We start from the raw sequence: 27,935 nt of genomic DNA, 5'->3' as shown, positions 1-27,935 counted from the left end.
TTAATCATGGATGTTTTTGTAGTACAATCTTCTTTGGCAATCCTTTTTTTAGTAATAGCCCATAGATTTTCGATTGGGTTTAAATCGGGTGAATTGCCAGGCCATTCCAGAACCGTTATTTTGTTCTCAGAAAAAAAATTCTTGCATTTTTTAGATGTATGGCATGGAGCCGAGTCTTGTTGAAAAATTCCATTGCTTTCTGGAAACATTTGCAAAAGGAGTGGAACTACTCTTCTTTCTAATAAAGCAATATATTTGTCTGACTTCATCATACCTTCTATGGGAACTAATGGACCTGGACCATTATAGGACATCAGCCCCAAAACATTTTTTTTTTGGTGGATGTTTTGGTTGTTGGATGTGAGCTGATGTCTCAGCTTCATGCGCACTTCTGCGGACAAAGTTAACTTTATGTCCCTGAACCAAAAAATGTGTTTCATCAGAGAAAAGGACATTTTTCCACTGTTCAACAGTGAACTGTTTGTAGGTTTTAGCCCACTGCAAGCGTTTCTTCTTCATTGCTACAGTAAGGAGCTGCTTTTTCTTAGGTCGGTAAGCTTTTCGCCCAACTTCAGACAGCCTTCTTTAACAGTACTAACATGAATATTAACCCCATTTTTGTTAATTTCTCGTGCCAAATCTACAGCCGACAACCTGGGGTTGATCTTACTAGTCCTAATTAATTGGCGGTCAGTTTGTGGTGTGGTTTTCCTTTTACGACCACAATTTCCTATTCTGTTAACAGAAAAGGAGCCAGTCTCATTAAATTGCTTAACAATTCGGTTAACAGTAGCTAGGCCTACTTTACATTCTTCAGCTATCATCCTCTGAGACATATTTCCATACTGATGTAGTGTAATAATCTTGCTACGTTTTCTAGCTGTGGTATCCATCAGTTGAGTTATTGAAAAACTATAATAGTTTGTTAAACAAACACAAAAACCCGCAACAATAACACAATTCACACAATACTTCACTGAAAATGTGTTCAACACAAAGAATCACATGTGCACTAACTGCTTTTGAGGTTAGGTTGTTAGTTTGTTCAATACAAGTGATGTAGCAGTGATGCCAACTGTCGCATGATAAAAAGAGTGAAATTCCCTGTGTGTTCCAATTAATTTGAGCGGTAATGTACATGTATGAAGAATTGATTTCCGTAGGTGAAAAGACAGGTTTCAATAAAACAAACACTGATTTTTAGCAATATATATTTTATAATAAAAAACACAGTTAGGGTGACAACAAAATAGTCAGTGAAACAGGTGTTTGAACAACCTAAAATAACCTAAATAAATAACAGGTGACTAAGTGTATTTGATTTACAAAAGGCGAAACAGCAAAGCATATCAAAGTGATAGTGAACAGATAGTAACATCGTATATACACAAGTCAGGCGTTGATGTTAATAAAACACACCTTGCGTATGTTTATAATTCTAAACAAGTCCATTCGTTATACAATAACAATTTCACTTAATACATATATGTATATTCGTTTATATAGTGATTGCCAAATTTGTACAGCATTATTATATATTATATATCAAGCTTTGTCAATATTTATACACGTATATTTTCTGTACGAAATGGCACGGATGTGTTTAGAAACGAGGGAAACAATTCGAGGGTGTTACAATTTGCTACTATAGGTTTTCACTATGATTTGTCAGCCTTATTCTTTAATGACTTGCACGAGAGATCATTACTATAAGGAAAGACTAAAAAAAAAAATAAATGTAAAATTAAACTAATCCCTCTAAGAGAATTGGAACAATAATTGATCGCCTATTTAGGTTTCTATGTATCAAAAACATGTTATTTAAAGCTGTCCACATAAAAAGAAACATAGTAAAAAACAAGAGTCATTTAAACATAGTGTCATAAACTAACCATTTTAACAAAGACCTAAAGAAGATAATTTACAAAACAATTTCTTTACCTCAGTCACGTTACACTGTCTTTAAAAGCCAAGCGCAGAATCGTTCATAAGTACATCCCAGCCTAACAATTACGAGTTGTACAATATGTTTAAATTCATCTTTGGATTAATTAATTAAATATGTTACAACAGATTATTCGATAATAATATACTAAATATAAGAGACTAAAGTCGTACTTGGAACATACTTAATGCTAGGCCTACTAAAAAAATAGAAATAGAAAATATATACTATAGAATTCAAAATAGCATTAAAATTCAAGATTTTTTCCTTTACTCTCAATGAAATAAATCTTTAAAGTGTTTATTGACTAACACATATTAATATTAAGAGCGAAGACCGCGGAGGCCCCGCCCGATCATGTTGACATACTGGACAATAATTTTCAGAGATGTATCGTCTGTAACATAAAACAATTAAAGTAACACAAATTGTAATTCATGTATTTATTAAAGCTGGTTTTCATCAAAATGCAATTACAATTCACCAATTTTACTGAGCAATATTTATACTTACGTGTTCACTCAACCTAACCTGGACATAGATAACCTAACCCAACCTATATATTACGTCACAGTGCTACACACCTTAACGTTTACTACTGTGTATATTACTATGTTTTGAACACATATTCTACCATTACAACTTTGAACAATTGAACTTAGTAGTATTTCACAAAATAATTAATAGTCAATAAATATGTAAATTAAATTAATACACAAATAATTTTATTCTCTCAATTATGTTATCTGATTCAATGAGTAGTCTGTTCTATCAGAAATTTGTAGATAAAGTTTCCTCAGAAAAGACCAGTCAGTACTTGTTAAAAACAGCCACATTTCTATACAGGGTGTTTCAGAACACTTGTAAAATATTTTAGGTAATTGATTTTTTGCATGGTTATAGCAAACTCATTTTTAACTATAGTTGGAGTAGTTTTTTTTATGAGGTGGCCCTGCTTTCGACAGAACTCCAACATCTAGGCTAGTGCCCCGAATGTGCACTCTGCGCGATGACGGCCCTCAGCCAGTCCGGGTATTAGTCTAAGAACCTGCGACGCCCAGGCATTCGTTTCATAAAAGCTGACAACTTGTCACTATATGAGTACTATACAGGTATAAACGTACCTTGAGTATGGAGCCTGGGTCACGGTGGCTTCGACAGGTAACAGGTAGTAAAGGTGAGTGAAATCACAGTTTAAATTCGTAATAGTGTAAAGCTCAGTTTTTATACATTTCAATATTAAACAACGATAGAAAGCTGAATGTGCGATGCCGGACACTTAGTATAGTTCCAATTCCCTGCCAGGCACCCCTAAAGTACGATTAATAAAAATAGTACTTTCGTCATATTATAAAACCTGAAATTTATATATGTTATTAGGGGAACTATAAAAAGATGTTTTCTCAGTTCCCAGACACTTTCTATGGTTCCTTCATGCAGCCAGGCATCTCAAAAGTTACTCTAGGTGCGAGCGTGAGAGATATACATACAAGCGGGTGCAAGTGAGATAGTACGTAATGTCTACGACGATCCTTTACTGCGCATCAGCTGTCTTAACCGTTCACATTACTATGTATTCAAACAAACGTTCGGAGTATAAGACAGCTGATGCGCAGTAAAAGATCGCCGTAGACATTACGTACTATCTCACTCGCACCCGCTTGTATGTATATTTCTCACGCTCGCACCTAGAGTAACTTTTGAGATGCCTGGCTGCATGAAGGAACCATAGAAAGTGTCTGGGAACTGAGAAAACATCTTTTTATAGTTCCCCTAATAACATATATAAATTTCAGGTTTTATAATATGACGAAAGTATTATTTTTATTAATCGTACTTTAGGGGTGCCTGGCAGGGGGGTTGGACCTATACTGTGTCCGGCATCGCACATGCAGCTTTCTATCGTTGTTTAATGTTGAAATGTATAAAAACTGAGCTTTACACTATTACGAATTTAAACTGTGATTTCACTCACCTATACTACCTGTTACCTGTCTAAGCCACCACGACCCAGGCTCCATACTCGAGGTACGTTTATATCTGTATAGTACTCATATACTGACAAGTTGTCAGCTTTTATGAAATAACAAATGCCTGGGTGTCGCGGGCTCTTGCTCTATATGACCAGTCTCGGCTGGTCTGCCTGGAATCTGCACCACGCAAATTTGATTTGACTGAGGGCCCCCAATCCTACGGTGTGAGGCGACCCGTGCCTAAGGGATGCATGGTGCAGGGGTTGTGCGTCGTAAACGGAGCTCTTGGGGGTTGGGCGCCCCCCAAGCGTAAATAGCCTTACCTGCTCATGCAGGGCTCTGGCTGGGCGGACTTATTATTTCCTCGGTACTCGTGGGACCTTTTATGGATTCTAATAAATACAAAAAACAAACACCAACAGATCTTGATTTGGAATACCGCAACAGGCAGTTGCGTCCGGCAACCAGGCCTTGGATGTATCTGCCTATTCCTCAAGCGCTACCACCATCGACGATGATTCAGCAGGTGATGATGCAGGCGCAAAGGTTGAGTCCATGGACACAGACACTGAGTCATGTGAACTGGACTACAACCTCAAGCTCCCCTTTAAATTGCACAAGCATTGGGCGATGGAGCAAAAGAAAGCTGATGGCACCTGGCTTCCAGACAGTGAATGGAGGAGGCACACGGGCAATATGTCAGCTAACAAAAGAAGAAAGCTGAAAAAGCAGAGGGAGGCAACGCCGGAGGGAACTGCAGGCACTGTCTCTCCTCCTAGTGGGAAGAGAGGACGCTCGGGCGGAGGACCGCACCTCCTGAGCAAGCAGAGCGTGCGATAAATACCAATCCCTCAACGAAGGAGGGAGTGGGAGACACTTTCAGGGAGGTTCTGAGGGACACAAGCTTGCCTTGGTCCCTGTGAACTTTCTTGAGAGACGCCTCTTGGAGGAGGAGGCTATGGAGCTGCGGGGGTGCATCCTCGACGAGGTACTCTCAGTAGAGGGTGTGTGCCTGCAGTTTAAAAGGTGCTTCCCGGAAAGGGGGGCTCTTGTCATGCTGTGTGGCAGTGACGAGACCAGAGATTGGTTGCAGGGTCTGGCTCCTGGGCTGGGGATTGGTGGCCCTGGGGGGATAGGTGTGATCTTTGGGGACTACAAAGAACTCATAAGATCTATCAAGGTCTTCCTCAGGGTTGATGGTCCCATGGCCGGGAAGGACTCTGCGACCATTCTTGGGGCTATTAAGAAACAAAATGCTGGGATCTCTGTGTCGGACTGGAGGGTTGTTGGAGATGTCCACACGGGAGATTCCAGAACCTTGGTAATTTTGGTAGATGGGCAGTCTTCAGCTACTCTTAAAGGGAGGAAGTGGAGGGTGTTCATTAGTGTGGAGCAGGTCCAGCTGAGGGCGCTGGGTGGGGCGGCTGATCATGGGGGTCAAGGTCCTTCAGATCAACCTGCAGCACAATAAAGCTGCCCCAGCTGTATTCTGCAGACGCTTCCTGACGGAAGATTTTCATGTGGCTCTGATACAGGAACCTTGGATCTGCAAGTGAAAAATATCAGGGCTTTCAATGACAGGGGTGAAAATTGTTAGTGTCCAGGTTGAAAATGCCAGAGCTTGTATTGTTGTAATCAACAAGGTGGACAGCATTCCTGTTCTGGAATTTTGTTGCAGGGATCTCGCCACAGTCAGGCTGATGGTATGATGACCTACCGTATGATGATGTGGATTTCACGCCCTCCAGGGAACTGGCTGCCTTGGTGGACCATGAAGGGAGGAGTGTATCGGAACTGGTGGGGGGGATGCGACGCCAACTCGCACAACGAGGTGTGGGGCAGCACCAACACTAACAACAGAGGTAAGTCACTTCTGGAATACATAATGTCCCGTAGTCTAATGATTGCAAATGTGGGAAATGTACCCACATTTCGCACGAGGACGCGTAGGGAGGTGATAGATGTGACCATGATGTCAGAAGTTATAGCTGGTCGGATACACGGCTGGCATGTGTCTGATGAGCCCTCCCTCTCTAATCATGCTCACATCTGCTTTAAAATCGGTGAACTGCTGCTGGAAAAAGTTCAGTATAGGAATCCGAGGAACACAAACTGGGTATCATACAAGGAAAACCTCAGGGCACAGTTAGAATCTGATCCCACTAATGGGAAACGGATTCACAACTCGGTGCAGCTTGTCAAATCTGCCGACAGTCTTGGTTCTGCGATTGTAGGCTACTTTGATCTCAGCTACCCGGTTATTAATAGGAATATACCCAAAGTAGCCTGGTGGTGCTTTGAACTGGCTTCGTTGAGGAAGAGGGTCAGGGCTTTATTCAGGAGAGCCAAAACTTGGGGTACTTGGGAGACCTACCACGAGGCTCTTGCACTGTACAACCGTAAGGTTCGTACGGCTAAGAGGCTAGCCTGGAAGAAGCTCTGCACCGATATCGATAGTGTGCAGGGTTGTGCAAGGCTACAAAAGCTACTAGCAAAAAATCCCATCTCGCCGCTTGGTAGTCTCAAGGACGATCAAGGTGTTTACATTACTGAACCGGAAGGAGTTCTAAAAATTATCATGGGAACACACTTTTCGGACTGTATTGTTCATGAGGGTGATCAACCACTCGACAGTGAGGGGAGACATGCGGGTCGCGCCACTCATTTGCAGTGGAGTCTGGCACACCGTATCGTGACCTTCAGAAGGATCTATCTAGTGGGCAATCAACTCTTTCAGTCCTTACAAAGCTCCTGGGGGTGACACCGGTTTGCCCGGGTGAGATCCGGGCTGGCATGGATCGGCCGAAGTCTTTCAGGCCGATATGCCTGTCCTCCTTTCTTCTTAAAACCATGGAGAAAATGGTTGCCAGGTTTGTTTGGGGGGGAGCTCTTTTGGAGCGATCTCTACATCCTAAACAGCATGCCTACACTCCAGGAAGGTCATGCGACTCGGTCCTGCATCAATTGGTATGCAGGATTGAGAAGACGCTGGCAACAAAAGAGGTAGCCATGTGTCTTCCTAGACATCGAAGGGGCCTTTAACAACACAGCCACTCAGGCGATTATCAATGCGGTCTCAAGATGTGGTGTTGATGGTCAGGTGTGTGACTGGATAAGGGCCTTGCTCATGGACAGGGTGGTTGTCACAACCCTCATGGGAGCAAGTGTTAGTGCGAAGACTATGAGGGGCTGTCCACAGGGTGGCGTCCTTTCTCCTCTTGTTGTGGACGACCTGCTAAATTCTTTGAATAGTAGCGGTGTCTTTGCACAGGGGTACGCAGATGATATTGTGATTCTTGTTAGTGGCAAGTTCAACACAACAATCACGGAACTGACCATGGCTGCTCTGAACATGGTGGGAAATTGGTGTGATGAGATTGGCCTCACTGTCAACCTCACCAAGGCTGCTGTGGTTGCCTTTACCAGGAGGCGACAGATGGAGGGCATTGGTCCCTTTCTATTCAGAGGCTCTTCCATTGAGCTGAAGTCCGAGGTCAAGTATTTGGGCGTGATCCTAGATAGGGTTCTAAACTGGGGACCTCATCTAGAAAGGGTCTCTCTTCAGGGGGGAAATGGTCTCTAATGCAGTGCAGACGTGTGATAGGTGGGCCCTGGGGGTGTTCCAAGGTGTGAATCATCTAGGGTTGTCTTGAAATGGATTAGCGTGGAGTATGAGAGAAGGTGGAGGTTGCATCTAGGCTTGAGAATGAGTAGAATGGTATTACAGTCACCTTCCTCCAGAGTGGCGTTGGACCTTCTCTCATTAAATAGATCAATGTCTTCTCGGGTTATTGGTCTCATCACGAGGCATGGTCACCTGAGGAAGCATCTTCACAGAGTCGGCATCCTTCAGGAGGATCCGCTCTGTAGAAGGTGTAATGAGCAGGAGGAAACTGCTGAGCACCTGCTCTTTGATTGCCCCTCAATAGCAAGGTATACCATCTTTGGTAGTTTGGACAGGGGTGGTGAATTTTCCCAGGAGGACCTGATAGGTTGTTTTCGGCGGTTTGTGGAACTGCTGAAATTGTAGACTGGCAGGCCTCATGGTGCGTTTCTGGGGTGCGTAAAAAGCCCTTGAGGCTTTAAGTACATGGCAGTAGGCCGCCCCAAGGGAAAAACATTTTTATATTATTTTGTCTGGATGTGCTTTTTATTAAGACATTTTAATTTTAAACCCTTACACAAACAATAACCAAATTTAGCATGGATGTTAACATTAATAATGTCTATTCATTAAATTTATAACGCAAGTTTTACATTTACCCATTTCAAGATGGTGGCCATTCCAAATACTTATACTAAAAACAACTTTAAAAACGAACATTTTACACATTTTTAACAAGAATAATTATTTTTTACAAGATTTTATTAACAATCCAACGGGATATCGTAGTTAATATAGTGAAAAATAACTGAAGTATTGCAATTTTAGAGAAGATAACTGTTTTGTAGTTATAAAAGCCTCAAAACAAAATTATGTACGTGACAAGACAACTATTAAATGTAGGCTAGTGGCAGTAATCATAGTGTAAACAGAATAAATATACATTTAAAAGGAAAAGAAGTGTTAAATTTCAAATATGAGGCCATCCTACTGGATTGACGTGTACAAATAAGGGACTTAACTGAACCAAGCATGTAAGTGGCTCTTTCCCACAGGCGGACAGCTTTTTGATAATCTTCTGCTGTTGCTCTTTCACCTTCATAAGCGGATGTGCATTACCGGCTCTGCCAGAATTGGTCAATCCAAACCAAGCAATAGATAACAACCATCTTATGAATCCTTTGCCTTGAGATTGGCCTCACTGTCAACCTCACCAAGGCTGCTGTGGTTGCCTTTACCAGGAGGCGACAGATGGAGGGCATTGGTCCCTTTCTATTCAGAGGCTCTTCCATTGAGCTGAAGTCCGAGGTCAAGTATTTGGGCGTGATCCTAGATAGGGTTCTAAACTGGGGACCTCATCTAGAAAGGGTCTCTCTTCAGGGGGGAAATGGTCTCTAATGCAGTGCAGACGTGTGATAGGTGGGCCCTGGGGGTGTTCCAAGGTGTGAATCATCTAGGGTTGTCTTGAAATGGATTAGCGTGGAGTATGAGAGAAGGTGGAGGTTGCATCTAGGCTTGAGAATGAGTAGAATGGTATTACAGTCACCTTCCTCCAGAGTGGCGTTGGACCTTCTCTCATTAAATAGATCAATGTCTTCTCGGGTTATTGGTCTCATCACGAGGCATGGTCACCTGAGGAAGCATCTTCACAGAGTCGGCATCCTTCAGGAGGATCCGCTCTGTAGAAGGTGTAATGAGCAGGAGGAAACTGCTGAGCACCTGCTCTTTGATTGCCCCTCAATAGCAAGGTATACCATCTTTGGTAGTTTGGACAGGGGTGGTGAATTTTCCCAGGAGGACCTGATAGGTTGTTTTCGGCGGTTTGTGGAACTGCTGAAATTGTAGACTGGCAGGCCTCATGGTGCGTTTCTGGGGTGCGTAAAAAGCCCTTGAGGCTTTAAGTACATGGCAGTAGGCCGCCCCAAGGGAAAAACATTTTTATATTATTTTGTCTGGATGTGCTTTTTATTAAGACATTTTAATTTTAAACCCTTACACAAACAATAACCAAATTTAGCATGGATGTTAACATTAATAATGTCTATTCATTAAATTTATAACGCAAGTTTTACATTTACCCATTTCAAGATGGTGGCCATTCCAAATACTTATACTAAAAACAACTTTAAAAACGAACATTTTACACATTTTTAACAAGAATAATTATTTTTTACAAGATTTTATTAACAATCCAACGGGATATCGTAGTTAATATAGTGAAAAATAACTGAAGTATTGCAATTTTAGAGAAGATAACTGTTTTGTAGTTATAAAAGCCTCAAAACAAAATTATGTACGTGACAAGACAACTATTAAATGTAGGCTAGTGGCAGTAATCATAGTGTAAACAGAATAAATATACATTTAAAAGGAAAAGAAGTGTTAAATTTCAAATATGAGGCCATCCTACTGGATTGACGTGTACAAATAAGGGACTTAACTGAACCAAGCATGTAAGTGGCTCTTTCCCACAGGCGGACAGCTTTTTGATAATCTTCTGCTGTTGCTCTTTCACCTTCATAAGCGGATGTGCATTACCGGCTCTGCCAGAATTGGTCAATCCAAACCAAGCAATAGATAACAACCATCTTATGAATCCTTTGCCCATTTCTTTATTTGGAAGGCACAAGACAATTGATATATAACGAAGGTTACATACTAACAGTCTTTAAATTAATTTTGAACTATACAACAGAAAGGAAAAGCCTAAACAACCCGTACCATTTAGTAGTTAATATAGAATTGGCTCGAAATCACTTGCCGATTAGTATCTGGAGGAGGGGCTGCGCACCGGCTGCTGTGGATTGTTGAACTGGCTCTGCACAGCTGCACTGACAACGTTGCCGGCTGCGTCTCGCACGTGCTGGTTGCGCATGATCTCTGATGTGAACTCCTGCTGAGCCTTAGCGAAACTTGCTCCTGTTGAGCGATAGATACGGTGCACCTACACAAGAAAAACACCGATTACATTCTTACCCTCAAAGTTATGCATTTCTCAAAATGATTTTGAGTGTTTCTGAAACTGGTAATATTGAATTTCGGAGATGTGACATTAAATGAAGGATCCATACTTTCCATAATCATAAGAACTGCTGGAGCAGTAACTTGAGGGTAACATTTATCACCATGGCGAGGGAATGCTGGTGGGGTCTCCTGTATCACCCAGAGAGGGGGGGAGAGAGAGGCGGGGCGAGAGGGGGGATGGGAGAGGGGAGTGAGAGGAGGGAGATAGGGTGGAGAGGGGGGGGGGAGAGAGAGAGAGACTGTATTTTACAATTAGCAAAATTGAAAATGGTGTCATACAATACAAATTGGGTACTTTAATACAGATATTTCATGGGAAGTTGTTTGGCCAGTCCATATACTCTGCTATATTGTAAAAAGGTATTTTAAGAAGCCAAGCCTGATGTGCTCTGAAACTCCTTGATTCGGTTGTTTTGATTTCAGCAGGCAGTCTATTGTAAAATTTAGCACCTGCGTATGTAGGCTTCTTTTCAAATCTTCCAGTCCTGTGAGCAAGCAGATTGAAGTCATTTGCATGCCTAGTACCATAATAATGGAAGTGTCCATTCCGTACAAGGACTTTTGAATTAGCTAGGCAGATAGTTTCCAATAGATAAATGCCCACTACAGTTAATATTGTACTTGAAGGTGTCTTTGTAGCTTTCCCTTTTTTCTAGACCATGCAGCAACCTCACAGCCTGCTTCTGCATTATCAGCACTCGCTCAAGGTGGTTGTGTGATGAGGCCCCCCAAAGCACGATACCATACCTTAAGTGTCCCTCAAAGAGTGTATATATGATAGCTAGTCTTGGCTGCCTGAGGTGAGGCTATAGCCAACATCCGTCTCAAGACAAAAAGTGAGCTGCTCAGCTTGCTGCATAATTGGTCAATATGATTTGCCCAGAAAATATGGTCATCCAGTATGACACCTAGACGCTTAGTTGACTTAGCAAATTGTAAATTAGGAAGAGCATGAATGTCATCTCTCTTGCTTGCAAAGTTTATTTGTACATTTTTGCTTTCATTTAGAGCAAGATTATTGGAGCTGCAATAGTCAAGAGCCATGTTGAAAGCTGTGTATGTCTGCACTTCAAGATCCTCCACAACCCTTGATGAAGTCACAAGGACAGTCGTCAGCATACATCACGATTCGACAGTATTGTTCTGTAAAATAAGGGAGGTCAAAACTAAAAAGTATGAACATCACCGGGCCCTGGACACACCCCTGGATACAGAAATGTTTTGGGTCTGTTGCTTCAAGGAGGCTATAAGCAACTAATACTAATGATTTCAAAGCCATCAGGATGTTCCAGTTTCTGTTAAGCCCCATTTACACTGCCCAAACATCCCCGAGCATCGAGCATCGAGCATTCGTGATCGTAGCTCGCCGGTTTTCAACGAGCACGAACGCAAACGAGCCCTCTGTTTACACTGCTCGAGCATTTGTGTCGATCAGTTTCTCGTGAGCGTTTGCAGTGAATATTGATGATGGCACCCGGACTGTCAAAACTTGCGGTTTCCGCTGCGGCCGTCCTCATCCTGTTACAGGAGGAAACGCGAGGAAGAAAAGGCGACGCGTGTGGGAGTCTTCATTTTTGAAAAAGAGGAACCACACTATTTTGCTGAGAGATTTGAAAGAAGACCACGGAGGGCTCTTCGAAAACTTCAGCCGAATGTCGTTAGACGATTTCGCCATCATATTGGGAAGGATAGAAGGGAAAATTGCCAAAACCGACACCAACTTCCGAGAGTGCGTTCCTGCATCAGTCCGGTTGGCGATAACTCTTCGATTTTTAGCAAGTGGTGACTCGTACGGTAGCCTCATGTATCTCTTCAGGGTTTCAAAGCCTACAATTTCTTTACTTGTTCCTGAAGTCTATCGGGCCATCGTAGAAGCACTGCAGGAGTATGTCAAGGTAAGAACAAAAATGTATAATATAATTTTATTTTTGGAAATATATATATTTGGAATAAGTACATGAAAAACGTTGAACGGAACTATTGAATAAAGTGCAAACGTGTGAATATTTTAACAGAACGAGGAAAAGAATGTTCCTGCTTCTGAGGGTACCCCAGTTCCAGGATCCGAGGCAAATACGGAGGCGAGCGGATCTGCATCATCACTGCTTGATTGATGTGAATGGTCTGTGGTGGGGGGTTGAGGTTCTAGATGGTGGTATGTAGGAAGAGAGGACAGAGGTGAAGTAGAGTCCCCACTGTACTCTGGTGTAGTCTGTTGTGGATGTAGTAAAATAGCCGGAGAAGGTGGGCCAGAATTCGCTGACGAAAACGTAGTAGCAGGGGACGGAGAGGCTGAATAATTCGGCGAAACTGATGAGATAAACCGGCGATTTTGATGAGGAAGTTCGTCATAGCGGCCCATGTCGGCTTCGAAAAGAATGTTGTTGACGTGGTGCTGGACAAACGCTTGTGTCCTCTTGGAGTAAGATTTTAATTTCATCGCAACATGCTCACCATACACATCACAAGCATCACGCCTCACAGCATTATGCAGTATGCCGACCACCTCGTCAACTTGAGACCGTGGAGAGGCTGGCGTTCTTTTGCGCTTCATTGGAGTAGGCTTTGCAAAACCCAGTGCCGTTTGACTGGAAGCCGATCGTATCTCTTGAGATTGCTGATGAGGGAGGGTTTGAGTAATTTGGGAAGCAGATTCACTTGTACTGTCGTCCTCTTCCTGAATGAGCTCAACCTTAAAAATGAAGAAATGAATTAGCAAATTAACTAAAATACTTGAGGGTTTTATTACAAACTATTGGTTCCGCTATAAAAATTTAATTGTAGTTATTTAATAGTGTGTAGGTATATAATTTAATTTTGACGCTATGGGTGTACGTAATAAGAAATATTGTTCATTTCAGATGCCCGAAAATGAAGAACAGTGGCTATGCGAATCCAAGAAATTTGAAGAGAAGTGGGACATCCCCCATGCTGTTGGAGCCATCGACGGAAAGCATGTAGCAATACAATGTCCGCCCAAAAGCGGGAGCGAATACTTCAACTACAAGTCCTTTTTCAGTTTTGTATTATTTTTGCTTGTCGACGCTGATTATAACTTCATGTTTGGGATGTCAAGGCAGGATTTCAGATGGTGGAGTTTTCAAAAATTCTCAGTTGTACGACAATATTGAAAAGGGCAACTTGAAACTTCCCCCACCATCTCCACTGCCGAATTCGAGTATCCCCAGCCCGTACGTCATTTTGGGGGACGATGCTTTTGCATTGAGTGACAGTTTGATGTGGTTATCATCCACAAGGGTCCCCAGAAAGAATTTACAATTACCGATTGAGCCGGGCCAGAAGGGTGGTAGAGAATGCTTTTGGCATTTTAGCTTCTGTGTTTCGTGTGCTAAGGAAACCTTTGCTTTTGGAAACTGAGAACGCCAAGTGGGTTGTAATGGCCTGCGTTTACCTCCACAATTTTCTACGTAGAAGTGCAAGTTCGTCACGTCTATATTGCCCAGTGGGTGCTTTGGATACCGAGGAAAATGGAGAGGTTACACCTGGTACCTGGAGAAATGAGGTGGCTCCGGCATCCCTTCTTGGTTTGAAAAAAGTACCCAGGAGATCAAATTCTACTGCTAAAGATATCCGCGAGGCCTTTGCAACATACTTCATGACAAATGGAGCCGTATCATGGCAAAACGATTACGCATGATAGCATTCTGATTGCGCCTAACAACTTAGCTTAAGACCTTTTAAATTGAAAATTAAATGTTTGTTGTTGGATTTCTGCTGTTACAATATTGAAGAGTTTGTTAGTTTGATAAGTCAGGTAGATAGACTTAGTAATTAGTCAAATAATCATTAAGCCTAAGCATGACGTTGTGTCGCATTTGTGAAAATGTTTACCACAATAAATTTTCTGATTCTGATTCATTACCTATTTATTGTACTACCTAGGAGGCATATTATACCTGAATCTATTAGGAGGCATTTCAAGCTTAAGTACATAAAAATGAATCTCTAATAAGCCATGCAGGTAAAAAAGTGTAATTCGTTTTGTGAAGTACATCAGTTGATGGTTTCCTTGCACTTGTTCTTATCCTTCAAAAACCCAAAAGCTTCGCAAGCAAACCATTTGCTCCTGTAGATCTCGTCTGCACCTGATAGAAAATAGGTACATTTAATTATAAATTCGTTGAACCGAAAACATAGGTGTACTATTCAGAGAACAATGCACCGTCTGGCTGCAAATCACAACATCTTATTTCCATTCCACCTTTTATTTTCTATATTATAATAACGATAATAAAGATACTTAACTTTTTATATATTAAGAGATGATCACCTTCTATTTTTATTATTATTTATGATTTCTTGAAAATAATATTGTCAATTGGTGTATTCAAAGTGTATGAAATTGGTTGAAAGATTTATGAATTTGGTTGAAAAAATTATGAATTTCACCGGAAAAAGCTATAAATTTGCTAGAAGAAGGCTGACTTACCTTTTCCAGTCCCTTTTGAAGTTTCTTCCTTGTTCTTCTCCCTCCTGAAGGAAGCCAACAAGGAGGTTATTTTGCTTTTGACGGTGTCGGATGTCGTCTCCAACTGCGTCGCTATAGCTTCCCAAGCGTCATTTTTTTTAATTTTGTTGAAGTACAGCTTGTGTTTCGGCTGCCACAGCTCTGGGTGCCCCTCATAAAGAGAAACTAAAAGGAGGCACTTTTCATTCTCCCACTCCATGCTGCTTTCACGAAAAATTACTACACAGAATAAACTAAAGAAGGAATTCCACACTCGAAATGGGAGACGTGTGAACTCGACAGCCAGTAGGCAAGAACAGAATTCGGTGAACGCTGTTCGAAGAAACCCGAGGTGTTTACACTGAGCGAGCGGCGAACGAGCATCCCTTTGATGATTCGCCGGAAAACCGACATCGGGCGGATCAGGCTCGAGCACGAACGAGCATTCGATTCGACCTTGCTCGATTCGACCTTGCTCGGCTCGCCGAAACTGTTTACACTGCCTGAGCCTCGAACGAATGATCGTTCGTCACTCCTGTTTGCGACGAATGCTCGGGCAGTGTAAACGGGGCTTTAAATGAACCTTCAACGCCACACCTATAACTTCAGTCATACTCCACACTCATTAGCCAGATATACTCCAGAGTAAAATCGTTCCTTTGCTGTGGAGTGAGAGAGTAAATAAAACTAATATACATTTCAAGTGATTTCAATAGGGTATTATGTTCCTGGTACCATTTGAGGAATTTAAGAATTATCTGTTTCATTGAAGGGTCCTTCTTTTTTACCAGAGTCACTGATACATAATAGTATATAAATATAATCAACATTTTAATCAATTGGAAAAAATCATTGAGCATGGCTTCTTTGCGCGGAAATAAAACATACTGATTTCTAAGTTAAACCACATTAACATACCTTAGCCAGCAGCAAGAAATCGATGAAAGCTGCGGAACAGAAACCCCCGGCAATCAGCAGCAGGAAGATGCCGATGATGGTGCCGGCGGGGGTGCCGTCAAAAGTGCTTAGAGCCGTGGCTAAGCCGCTGAAACACACATCAATAATACAACATGCAGCCATTGATATAATGTGGTCTGCTGGTTTTCCTGCAAGTTTATCTGAGTGGACTATGGAATATGACTTGGGTTTAGATCGAGATAGTGAAGTTTCGTATCCTGCTGTAGTTTACTTTCAAAAGGCGATCGCTGAAAATATGTATATGTCATACTGAGTACAAAAATATTTTATGTAGCTGAATATAAATGTATCGTTTGTAAAAATCCTAAACGTGCAGTTTATGTTTCAATATTTTCATTTGGAATGTTTTCATTTTTTAAGATTCTAATATATTTTATTAAAGAAAAGGTACATAGGTCCATTCATAGTCTGGTTGTCCATTTTATAATCTATCAAATAAAAATAAAAGTTGAGGTTCCCATTTTCCTAAACCTTTAAAAATCCCTTTGAAACAGTTTGGCATTTTAGCTTGATTTTTGTGTTGTCCAATTCAAAAAGGTTAAACTTCTAAGCACATAGATTATAGTTGAATAAAACATAACAGTACAACACAATAGCATAATTAACATACAGAATATATATGACAGATAAATGATACAGAATAGACTGTATATTTAATTTCAGGTTGAGTGACTTCACTCCAGGAAAACCACATAATAATATTTGTAAGATCTTGTTATCTACAATTTCTCATTTATAGGTGTTTCGGCTTATTGAAGATTTTTTACGTACAGAATATCAAGGTCCTAAATTAGAGAATGATGCTGTTTAAACTATTAAAAACACAATGTGGATGGCAAGCAAACTGATTGCTATAGCTTACCAGGTTCCAGCTCCACTCATGCCCAAGGCTTGGAAAATGGTGATGATGAACTGGAAGAAAAATATGAAAAAGAACACCATGAAGTTGAAAGAGCTGTCACTCCTGAAACAGATCACAGATTATATGTAGGTCATGCTTGTGCTTTAGCTTTCTGAATACTAATCACAATTTATGTGACTGATTTTTCTTATCGAATACTTAAAATTATTGTAGGCAAATTTAATTCAACCCTTTTGATGCTGACCAAATTTTAATTTTCGTTTTTGAGAAATGCCAGTGATTTGTACCTAGGTATTACCAAATTATAATTGACTCATTCTAAGCTGTTTTGCATATTTACCTGTAACTTCCTACTTTTTTGAAAAAATTCAAGGTGATTTTTTATCGTTCAAAAATAAATTCTTTAACATCACAAAATATAGAAACTTAACACAAAAGAAATAAAAAACAAAAATTAATAATACATAATGTAATTACCTCAAAATTAAAACAAATTTTCCCTTTTGGTTTAGAAAACATCTTCACAAACTTTTTTTAAGTTTAAATCTTACCTTTCACTGAAGATTACGGCCAAAACTGACTTCAATTTTTAATAAAACTTCGTTTAATTTTAATTTACAATTTTTCACTTTTTTAGTTGCATTTGATATTTATTATGTAGGGCTACTATAGTAATTAAATTGAAAAAGTACAAAACATAAAACCCTTTAAAAATATCTTTTATTTAACAACACCTATTTCGGCAGTTATGCCATGATCACGGTATTATCCTCAAATAACTTGAAGTTAACTAACATAATCATGGTGTAACTACCGAAACACGTGTTGGTAAATTAAAAATATTTACCCTTTTAGGGCCAGGGATCGATTTATTTTAGTTACAAGACGATGTATAAAACATACGCTTGAGCATCAAAAGTCTCGCTGAAAGACGATTTCTATTTAATTTATGGTACATCAATAACTTATACAATACTGCTAGTAGACTCCAGTGAGCTAGTACATAATACCAATGAGGATAAGGAGAGCCTGAGTCGATCTACGATAGACCCCATCCCAAAGTGTAAAGTTTCAAAGGGGGAAAAGTTGTTAGCAGAGGTAAAATTATTCCAACCTCCATTTCAACAAAAAAAAACTTAGGATGTTGTTACCCTTACATGTGGAAACAATATGTAGGGCAAACCATGTAGGGCTATTTTTGAAAGTGACTCTGACGATTCCGATGATCATGATTCAAACGATTTTAATGGGGACGAAAGTGAAGATGAAACCTGGTATGAGGTGGGATCTATTGCCATTGTTCTGAAAGTGTCAGTTCATTTTATGGAGTCCCAAACACGTGCCAAACAAGGATGTTTCTCCTGTTTCATATTTTTCACACCATACCTATCAACTGATGGTCCAAGAGACCAATAGGTATACAACTCAATGGTTTTTTGCCAGTAATGTTATCTGAAAACTTGTGTATGACATACTGGCTGCCAGTAGAACATGGGACTAATAAGCAAACCATCCATCTTCACTTGGTTGTACTACCACACAATAGTTTTCTTGGATGTCACAAGGAATTGAAATGTTTCACCTTGTTGACAACACTAAGAGTCCAACTAATGATACATATGCAAAATTTGGAATAGAATAGAATAGAATATTCTTTATTGCACATATTCTTGGAGAACAGGGCAAAAGTCATGTTTATGTTACAATTGGTGTATGAGTTAGTGTTTGTCAAAAATTGTGTGTTCTACATTGAACAAATTCTTGGATGATGTAAATTGGTCGCTCCAGTAGCCAGTTTCTCAAGGAGGCTTTGAAGTTCTTTTCTGGCAGTCTTCTTAGGGATTCAGGTAGAATGTTGAAGAACATTGCTCCTCGAAAATTTATTTCATTCTCTGATATTACACCACCATGGTCATATATGTGGCAGGTCCGCTGTGTGCGCAGAATTCGAACGCACATCTTCCCTGCTAGAACATTTGTCACCGTCGAGTTCAAGTAGTCAATTTGGGCTGATCTGCTTATATAAACATGGCTGCCTCAATTGATTCACCCGCCAAATGTGAATTAAGGTGTTCCATTCGTTTCCTGCAAGCAGAAGGAAGTAGTGCAGCAGAAATCCATCGGAGAATGTGCCGTGTTTACGGGGAAAACATTATGAGTGATGGTGTTGTAAGTGAGTGGTGTAGACAGCCAAAGATGTTGACTGACAGCCACAAAATCTGGTGAATAGCTTCAGCTTTGACATTTCTAGAGTTGATCCTTGAGTTTGACAATTGACCATACCTCTAAGGTTTTGGCACGATACATGCACAACACCATGTTATGTGACTACAGCTCAGCGCAAACTACCTACTTGAACTCAGCAGTGTGCAACCGACTACTGTGGACCTGCCACGTGACTGGCCGTCATGGCGTGAGATCGGAGGTTGCAAAAAATATGGCCCTTGTACATGGGGGCTATAGATGAATATGAATATGAATATTAATTTATTTCCTCTCTCATAGTTACAAAATCTCAACATACATGCAAAAAAAACAGGAAATGATCTCCACATGGGCATAGCCTGTGTGTGGAGATCGAGACGCGATCAGCAGCATGAATATGTAACTCATCAACATAAAAAAGTAATGTAAATCTTCGTATGGAAAAACAACGTAATGACAACATGAAATGCATCTTTTGTATGCTCGTAATATAAGAAAAAAACAAATACTTCATAGCTACAACAAAGCAAGTGTTTGTCAATAAGATTACAACCAGATAACAACCGCAGAAATGATAATATGATAATGGATGATTCATAAATGATACAAGAATATAACTGAATTTATCCAAAATACGAGATATCGGTTTAATTAGGAGGCTTGGAACCTCTCACACACTTATACACTCATGCCAACACATAACCATCATAATCTCTCTCTCCTCTCCTCTCTCTCTCTCGTCACTCACTCTCACTCTCTCTCCCTCCCCCCTCTCTATCCCCCCCTGCTCCCCTTTACTTTTATCTCTCCCTTCCTGTCCCTATATTTACCACGATCAAAAGATACTCTATCAACACTCAATCCTACACAGTTACAACATCATGACACCAACCCCACTGTCAATGCTAGCGATGAACGAACACATAGGTTCAACAATTATGCTAATGTGCATACAAAGAAGTTATAAAATATTCTAACTCAACTTTATCTATGTTTAGTAGCCATGAGGTTACTTTCTTTTTATAAGTGACGGATTTGTAAACACTTGGTAACTTAAGACAATCTGGTAATTTAGGAAAAAATTATATTTGGCAATGTAGTGTGAATTTGTGCAATTGATGGACTTCTCTAATTTTGGGGCAATAATCCCAGAGGGACACTGCCAATCTGGTCGAGTAGCTATGGCTTACTTGATTAAAAATATTACTGTGGTTTTTGAAACATGTACATTATAATATTTCTAACATATAAATGTCTAACGTTAAAAACCTTAAATTCATCAAATAACAAAATCTGAAGGATAAAGACGATTTTTTTTCAAGGCAGCTTTAAAATAATTGCTTTTTGGACGATTTCTAATGGTAACAGCGAGCTCTTAAATGTCCCACCCCAAGCAATAATTCCGTACTGCAGAATAGACTGTACGAATGCGTAATAAACCATTTTTAGTAAATCAAATGTTAATATATTACAAAGTTTTTAAAAATAAAAATGTGTTTCCTCAACTTACTTCTTATATATTGGATATGAGCTGTCCATTTCAACCGATTATCAAAAAATACTCCTAAATACTTGTACTCAGATACACGCTCTACACATTCACATGACATACAGCCAGCCACTCCGCCACAAGTGTGAAGCCTCAGGTGTAAATTGTCCGGATCATGACCCGTCCCGAAGTGCCACTGCCATGCACTTTGTTTTATTGGACGTTGATAAGTGAGTCCATTTTGGTCAAAACCAGCGCTTTACAGTGTTTAGACCACGCTCAGCCGCCCCATACACCTCTGGCCAGCTGGACCCCTCGAAACACAGAGCTGTGTCATCCGCGTATAAAAATATTTTAAACCATTTTGCCATATTTATTTTAACCTAAAATTGTTCATATATATCAAGAATAATATAGGACCTAAAGTACTTCCTTGAATTACACACCGTACTGTATGGTCTTCCTCGAACTCAGCTCCCCCTGAATTGTGACCACCTGACTTCTGTCTCGGAAGTAGTCTTTAAACCAGTTCAAGGTTGTATCGTGAGCCCCCAAGAAAATTTAGTTTCTTAAATTAATAAGTTCTGATTAATTGTGTCAAACGCTTTAGCCAAATCAATAAATACCAATAGAGCCTTCCTGTTTTTTGCCCACAGCATCATGTAACTCTTTAGTCAACAAATTATAAAGCATCATTCAAATTCCTATCACTCCTATATCCAAATTGGTTTTGAATAAATTATATTGTTGATTTTTAAATAATTCACAAGTTGGTTCTTAACACATTTCTCTAAGATTTTTGCTAGTACACTAGATAAAGTAATAGGCCTATAGCTTACACACTCGTGTTTCGGACCCCCCCTTAAAAATTGGAATAACTTTACCCCACTTTTGAAAACATTCGGATAAATCAAATCCCTTTTAAAATACTACAGTTAAAAATATGTAACAGTGGTTTTATTAGTTCGGTTAATATTGTCTTTGACGATCCTAGCGGGAATCACCCGTCAATCCCCGGAGCGGAAGCCCCCCCCTGAGTTCGGTTGACACTCCGAAAAATATATCATCCTGAGTGAGGGGAACCAGCCTGAGGGCCGAATCAACTGCGAAGTCACCATCATCAATAACAAGCTCAGTCACTGGAGGGACAGCACTGGGCTAGCCCTGCCCCAACCAACACCGACATAATAATCATTGAAAGTGTCCGCAACCTTAATCACGTCACTTTTATCAGGCTCCCTATTCCCTTCCAAAAATGGGTCAATTTTTGAAAGCTTCTTTTCGTTTTAGTATTACCGGTAATCTCGCTAATACTTTTCCATAGGAATTTCGCGTTATTCTTGTTCACGTTAATATTATTACGAAAATAGTCTTCTTTCGCCGTTTTAATAAGATTACTAAGTACATTCCGGTAGGATTTAAACTGAGCAATAAGAATAGGATTGAAAGGTTGTTTTTTTAATTGTTTGCTAATCTTATCTCTATGTCTGATCGACTTAAACCAATCCTCTAGTCATCCAACGGTTTTTATTTTCATTTCTTTCGCGGGAATGTGTTTATCTTCTGTAGAGTTTTTCAATATTGTCTGGTATCTGATGAACAAATAGCTCGCTAGAAGTGTTGACGTCGTCTGTTTCAACTACAGACTCCCAATTAGTTACGGAAATGAGATGTGCTACTTTTTTGAAATCTATAAAAATGTTGTTGATATGTTTTACTAAGTTTAGAATTGGTAATATTGTTATTAAATTGCAGCAACTGTAAAATAATGATCCGTCATTTCTGCTTTAATTACACCGCATCTTACATCTTTCGTGGTACGTGAGTCGACAAAAAATATGATCAATGCAGCTACTTGTATTTTGTGGTGACACGAGTGGGTAAGTTAATACCACAGACGTAGCCCGCGCCGTAGAGCACATCCAGGTAACGTTGCGACGTTGGGTTATGTGTATCCGGCAGAATACAGCAGTTCACGTCACCTATCAGCCAGTGTGTCCTGTTCCCGCGGCCTGCTATCACAATACGACTCCAGATTATCAATAAACAGTTCAAGGTCAAGATCAAGTGATGGGCTGCGGTACAACAGCCAGGATACTGTGCCGGCCACTACCAGTTACTACGTCTATTTTTAATGCTAGTTGCCCCGTGTAGACTTACTTCCTCACTACTCACACATTCAGATTTTCCCTTACATACACAATCACTCCATCATTCTGATTCCTACGCTTTTTGTTAACTAAAATATCGTACCCAAAGCATTCGCTCAAACACGCTACTTTCATCCATCCAAGTCTCCGTTAGAACTATAATATCGAATTTCTGGTTATAACTACTTAATATTAACATGAGCTCATCAATATGCTTGTTGTAACTACGAATATTACAATGAAATATTGTCATTAAGTTATCAGAGGCACTGTAAACATCATCATTCTTGAAAAAAACAAAAGGAATTTATTCCCCTCAAATAATTCGGTATTAATCGCAAAAAAGCCAATTTCTTCGATAAGATTTGGATTCATTAAAAAAGTATATACCCATGGCCGACCCACGCAAAAAAAAACACATACAATGCCTTAGAGTAATACTTAATACTAAAAAGTCCGTTCACTTATATATAGATGTTAAAAAACGTGATAGTACAGTGACAAACCATATGGAAAACTGGATTTAATAATACACTAAGTATGTGCCTTATATTCATTTAACTTATTTTTATAATTTAGGTTTCTGAAAATGTTAAAAATTACAGATACTTATTGTTATTTATCTTTAAAATTGGTTTACATGAAAAATGTAAAATTGTGTGTGTTACAATTGTTGTTTCATGTAAGCTTTAAAAATTGTATTTACAAAATTGGAGTATTGTTATATGTCAAAATTGTAAATCAAACAAACAACTATCTAGTAGCAATAAGTACCGGGTTTTAGATTAATTAAAAAATAAAATCCCTCTATTAACTTATCATTGGAGAGTAAAATTGATTAGACTATGGATAAATGTACAAGATAATCAAGACAAAAAAACGTTGATACCTAGAACCATAAAGCACTTTTAAAGAGTAATGAAATGAAACAGATTGTATCCCTGTACTTAACCCTAGAACTGTTAATCGACATAATTATGTCGGTTAATTGCCGCTTTTGTGGTGTTAACCGTCAAAAATTTTGTCGATCAAACATTCCCCTAGTATAATTACTTTTTATAATACTCCGGTTAAACGTAACGTATAGATATAATTCATGCACCATTGGATTCGGGAAGGAAAAATGCTAAGGAAAAGAATGATGTTTTATTCCTCTTTGTATTATGGTTATGTTTGACGTAGCAAGCTTGTTATTTTGAACGTAAAAGAAAACGCGACGCCGTTTGTTGTGACCGCCATATTGCCGCTGCCGTTCTGTATCACACTTTCGTGCCGAGCTGTGGATATTTGTAAGTTTTAATAGTTTTACGCGTGTTTTAGTGTCGTATTTAATGTGTAGTGTGTTTTGATGTCGTAGTAGTGTAAACATATATATTTTAGAATAAATCAATTTCTATTTACTGAAATATGTTTGAGAAATTACCGGCTTTGTGTAGCTATGGCAAAATGACTTGGCTAAAATTCATTTCACATAGTTGTTATTGTTTTCACTTACTAAACGTTATTTATAGCACTCTTTTAGCTCTGAAGTAACTATTTTATTTTGGTAAAATAGATTGTTTTTCACAATAAAATTATATATCTTCCTGTAAAATTTCTTTGGTTATACCTATATAAAACTGTTTTGGGTTATTCTATATTTTTTCAATATCTTTAGTTATATTTATAGTTTTTCTAACTACATAAAATTTCCTATTACTTTATAAACCATAAATTTATATAATTTTGATATAGTACAAGAGCTTTAGAAACTATTTTATATTTTGCTGAATGAAAAATTTTTCGCAAAATTTTTGAATAATGGCAAAGTTTAACTTTTTTTTACTTTTCAAAAAATAATTTATGGTAATTATTTTCATTACTACTGTATATTCTATTTTATTCTAAGTAATAAAATATGCAAAATAAACAGTATTCATAGATAAATGTATTAGCAAAACTTGTTTTAAACCAAAGTCTTACGTAGACATCACCGATTTTCAGAATTTATACGCATCGAAGCTGCTTTTTGTTCTATAGCTTTATGATGCTTTCATAAATGTGTATAATGTTTATGTTTTTCTGAAACTAGATAAAATTTGACACAGAATGGCTATCTCACACTTATAAATAATTCTCACTATAACTTTCTTGCTAGGTATGGTCCCCCCCAAATTTAAGAAAATTTTTTTCATAAATTTTATATTTGATTAAAAAAAGTGTTTATTAGAAAATTTTTGATGGTTAATTTTACAATATAGTGCAATTCTACGTTTAATTCCGAACACAAAAATATATACCTCTCTATTTATATTGCTTTTATTTTAATATTTTTAATAATTTTTTTGTAAAAAAACCTTGCACGAAGCTCCAAAACAGCCCGACACTACAGGATGAAATTGACCGCCAGTTCTAGGGTTAAACTAAAAACCACATACAGAACAATGCACAGATAGTACATAAACAATTTATAATTGAAACACCAAAAACTTTTCAATATATTTTATTGTACAAAAATAACTAAAAAGGAGAATTATTTTGAACTATTGGCTATCTTTTTAAAGCACAATTGTTATAGCCAATAGTAAACTAATACATATATAAGTAAAGAATAGTATTAACATGTAATTAAAACTTAAAATAAAAATTGTTTAAGTTAAAATAGTTATACTGCAATGACACATTAAAAAAAATCTTTCGTGGGCATAAACGAAACCCTTACATACCACACTATCATTTAATAATACGTATGATATCAGCGTATTACTTAGTGAATAATAAACAATCCTATTATATCTTGTACAGTAGTAAAATCTAAATTTTGGTCCATACACATTTATGATTACATGTTTATGTAATTATATTTTAGAAAAATATATTGGCAAACATTATGTTATTCTCTTCTGTTAGATCAATACACAACTCTTTATTATCTCTAGCAAAAATTGAATACTAAATCAACAAGGTGTCGATACCAACAACATATGCAACTACAGAAAAACCCGCCAATTTGGATTTATGAAATTTTGATATAAAAATTGAATAATATGGTGAATACTTACATGGTTAACTACATTTAATAGACATAGACATAGCAACTAAACAGACTAATTTTACAGTTAATAAAAACAATATTGTTCTTAAAACGTAATTGTATGACGGAAAAAACTGTATGGTCGATTATATTGGCCAGATACAATACTAAGTTGTAGGTGACATACTTGGTAGGATGAACAGCAGTCTCCCCCTAATTCTCACTGCGAGTGCAGTCTATGTCCTGACTGACGTCTCCCATTATCCTGTCCACGTCCCGAGGGCACCACACTCTAGTAGCAGCGGCATTTTCACACTTTCTGCACAGTGATCCTGCCATCCCTGGACCACGCAGCGAGCAGCCTCCCATCCTTGACCGCTGACTTGACGTATCCGAGGAGCTTGTGGTTGTTTGGCGTCAAGTGTTCATTTATATAGACAGGTGCAGGGCTTAGTGACGAGCCAGGTCCGTGGTCTTGCAACCTCCTCTTCTTAGCAGCAAAAAGCCATTGGTTCCTCATCGAGCGAGACAAGAACTGCACTATAATATTTGGTGAGAAGCGGCGATCTTTCGGCGGTGACAGGCGATGTGCGATAGAAATGCCATCCCTTTAAAAAGTCAACTCCAATGGCCCTGGCAATTGAATCCAATATACTATATACATCCTCATTTGTAGTGACAGGAATCCCTCGAATTTCTAAATTGTGGCTCCGGGAATACTGTTTCAAATCCTCCAAACTATTGTTCAAATCGCTGATTTGGCTCTCCAAACACAAATTATTTTTCTTTCAGTTGAGTGCACTCACATTTCAATATATTATTTTCCTGCTCCAAAGTAACCAGTCTAGCCTTGACGTCACCAAGAGAGCTCTCAATGCTCTCCATAGTTTTCTTGAGATCCGCGAAGTTTTCACTGTTGGCCTTCGCTATTCCTAGAACCCATTTCCAACTGAATATTTTTAAGTAGTTCGACGATAGACAGGTTGCTCAAGTGTCGGAACGGCTGCTGACAGACACCGCATCGCTAGCGCACGCATCACATCGCCACACAGTCTTGGCTGCGATTAATCTCGCTAATTTTGCCGCGGTTCTGATGCGACAACAACCAGCGTGGTATTCTAGTTTAAAATTCTGAACACTTAGCCACTTCGTCTGCACAAGAAAAGTCCAAACCACACTTATTGCCACACCATATTTATTTATGGTACGAACCAAAGTTAATAATACACAGGTAGAAAAATTAAAATAAAACTACACCAGTGTTTGAAAAAGAAAAACAAAAGATTAATTCTTCGAAAATATTTTAAGTACTAATTAATAAATGTTAGTGCACACAGGACAACACATGTGGGTAGGCCGGGTAAAAACCAAGGCTGACTGCGGAAGGTTTGTGTTCGCTTTGATAAGATCGCTGTAGTGCAGGTCTTCATTTTAGTAAGATGCAGCAGACATGCTGTTGTTTGTTACATGGATGTAGTGGATGATGAATTTTGGAGGAAGGAGGGTTATGCAATTTTTGGTGGTTAACACTTATATCTTGTACCAGGAAAACATTGGACCTACTGTACGGCCAGCACAGAAACCGATGTCTCGGTATAAGTTCACGGAAACAATCAACAATGACATAGGTAAGGATTGGTTGTCTTACAAGTCACAAGATGAAGAATTTCAGGAGCAGCAGCAGCAGATGCCACATGGAGTCAAGCGACTAACAGGAGACAAGACGCACAAGAGTTATGTGTGCTCCAATGACACAATCACAAACACATTTTGTGTGTATTGCTTGTGAGAAAGGACTGAATCCTCAATGTCTGATGCAGATTTCGATTTTATCAAAACCATTGTTAACTTGGACATACAATCAAATTTTTTGAGGAAGGTAAATCGGTTATGTTTAGAGTTTCATTTTAGTAAGTAATGTTTTATAGTAAAATTATTAAGTTAAGCCCATTACCGTCAAGAAATTAGATAGTAGTAGCTTTTAGATTAATGCTAACATTTTAGAAGAAAAGACTATTAGTACTGAATTATTTTTTTCCAATTTGATTTATGGTATAAATATTAGGTTATTACATATGATTTTGTATTGTTTTTAAATGGTTGAAATCTCAAAATAATTGTTTTTTATAAAAGTTATTTTTTCACCCCGAACTGGATTGTTTTGTTTTTGATTGAAATGTTGCTGAATTAAGTGATTTTTTAAATTAAAAAGTCTGAATTTCAC

General features: G+C 38.8%; 1 protein-coding gene across 3 annotated transcripts in view; it reads right to left on the bottom strand.

The window, feature by feature from the left end:
• Positions 1-1,194: 1,194 nt before the first annotated feature.
• Positions 1,195-27,935, bottom strand: part of LOC124366939 (secretory carrier-associated membrane protein 1-like) — a 57,968-nt gene continuing 31,227 nt past the window's right edge. For 2 of the 3 annotated variants that reach the window (XM_046823548.1, XM_046823550.1), the window contains 4 exons: positions 16,855-16,956; positions 15,933-16,059; positions 10,284-10,466; positions 1,195-2,342 (listed from right to left, as the gene is read on the bottom strand). In XM_046823548.1, the coding sequence (XP_046679504.1) occupies positions 10,287-10,466; positions 15,933-16,059; positions 16,855-16,956 (409 nt within the window). In that variant the 3' untranslated portion in view covers positions 1,195-2,342; positions 10,284-10,286. Of the gene's footprint in view, positions 2,343-10,243; positions 10,467-15,932; positions 16,060-16,854; positions 16,957-27,935 lie in introns of all 3 variants that reach the window. The other variant, XM_046823549.1, reaches the window with a different exon arrangement.

Source organism: Homalodisca vitripennis, chromosome 7 (assembly GCF_021130785.1).
Source record: "Homalodisca vitripennis isolate AUS2020 chromosome 7, UT_GWSS_2.1, whole genome shotgun sequence".
In the NCBI taxonomy this organism is placed as follows: Eukaryota; Metazoa; Arthropoda; class Insecta; order Hemiptera; family Cicadellidae; genus Homalodisca; species Homalodisca vitripennis.
The sequence above is the reverse complement of the archived record's forward strand: the minus strand, read 5'-3'. Positions and strand labels throughout refer to the sequence as shown.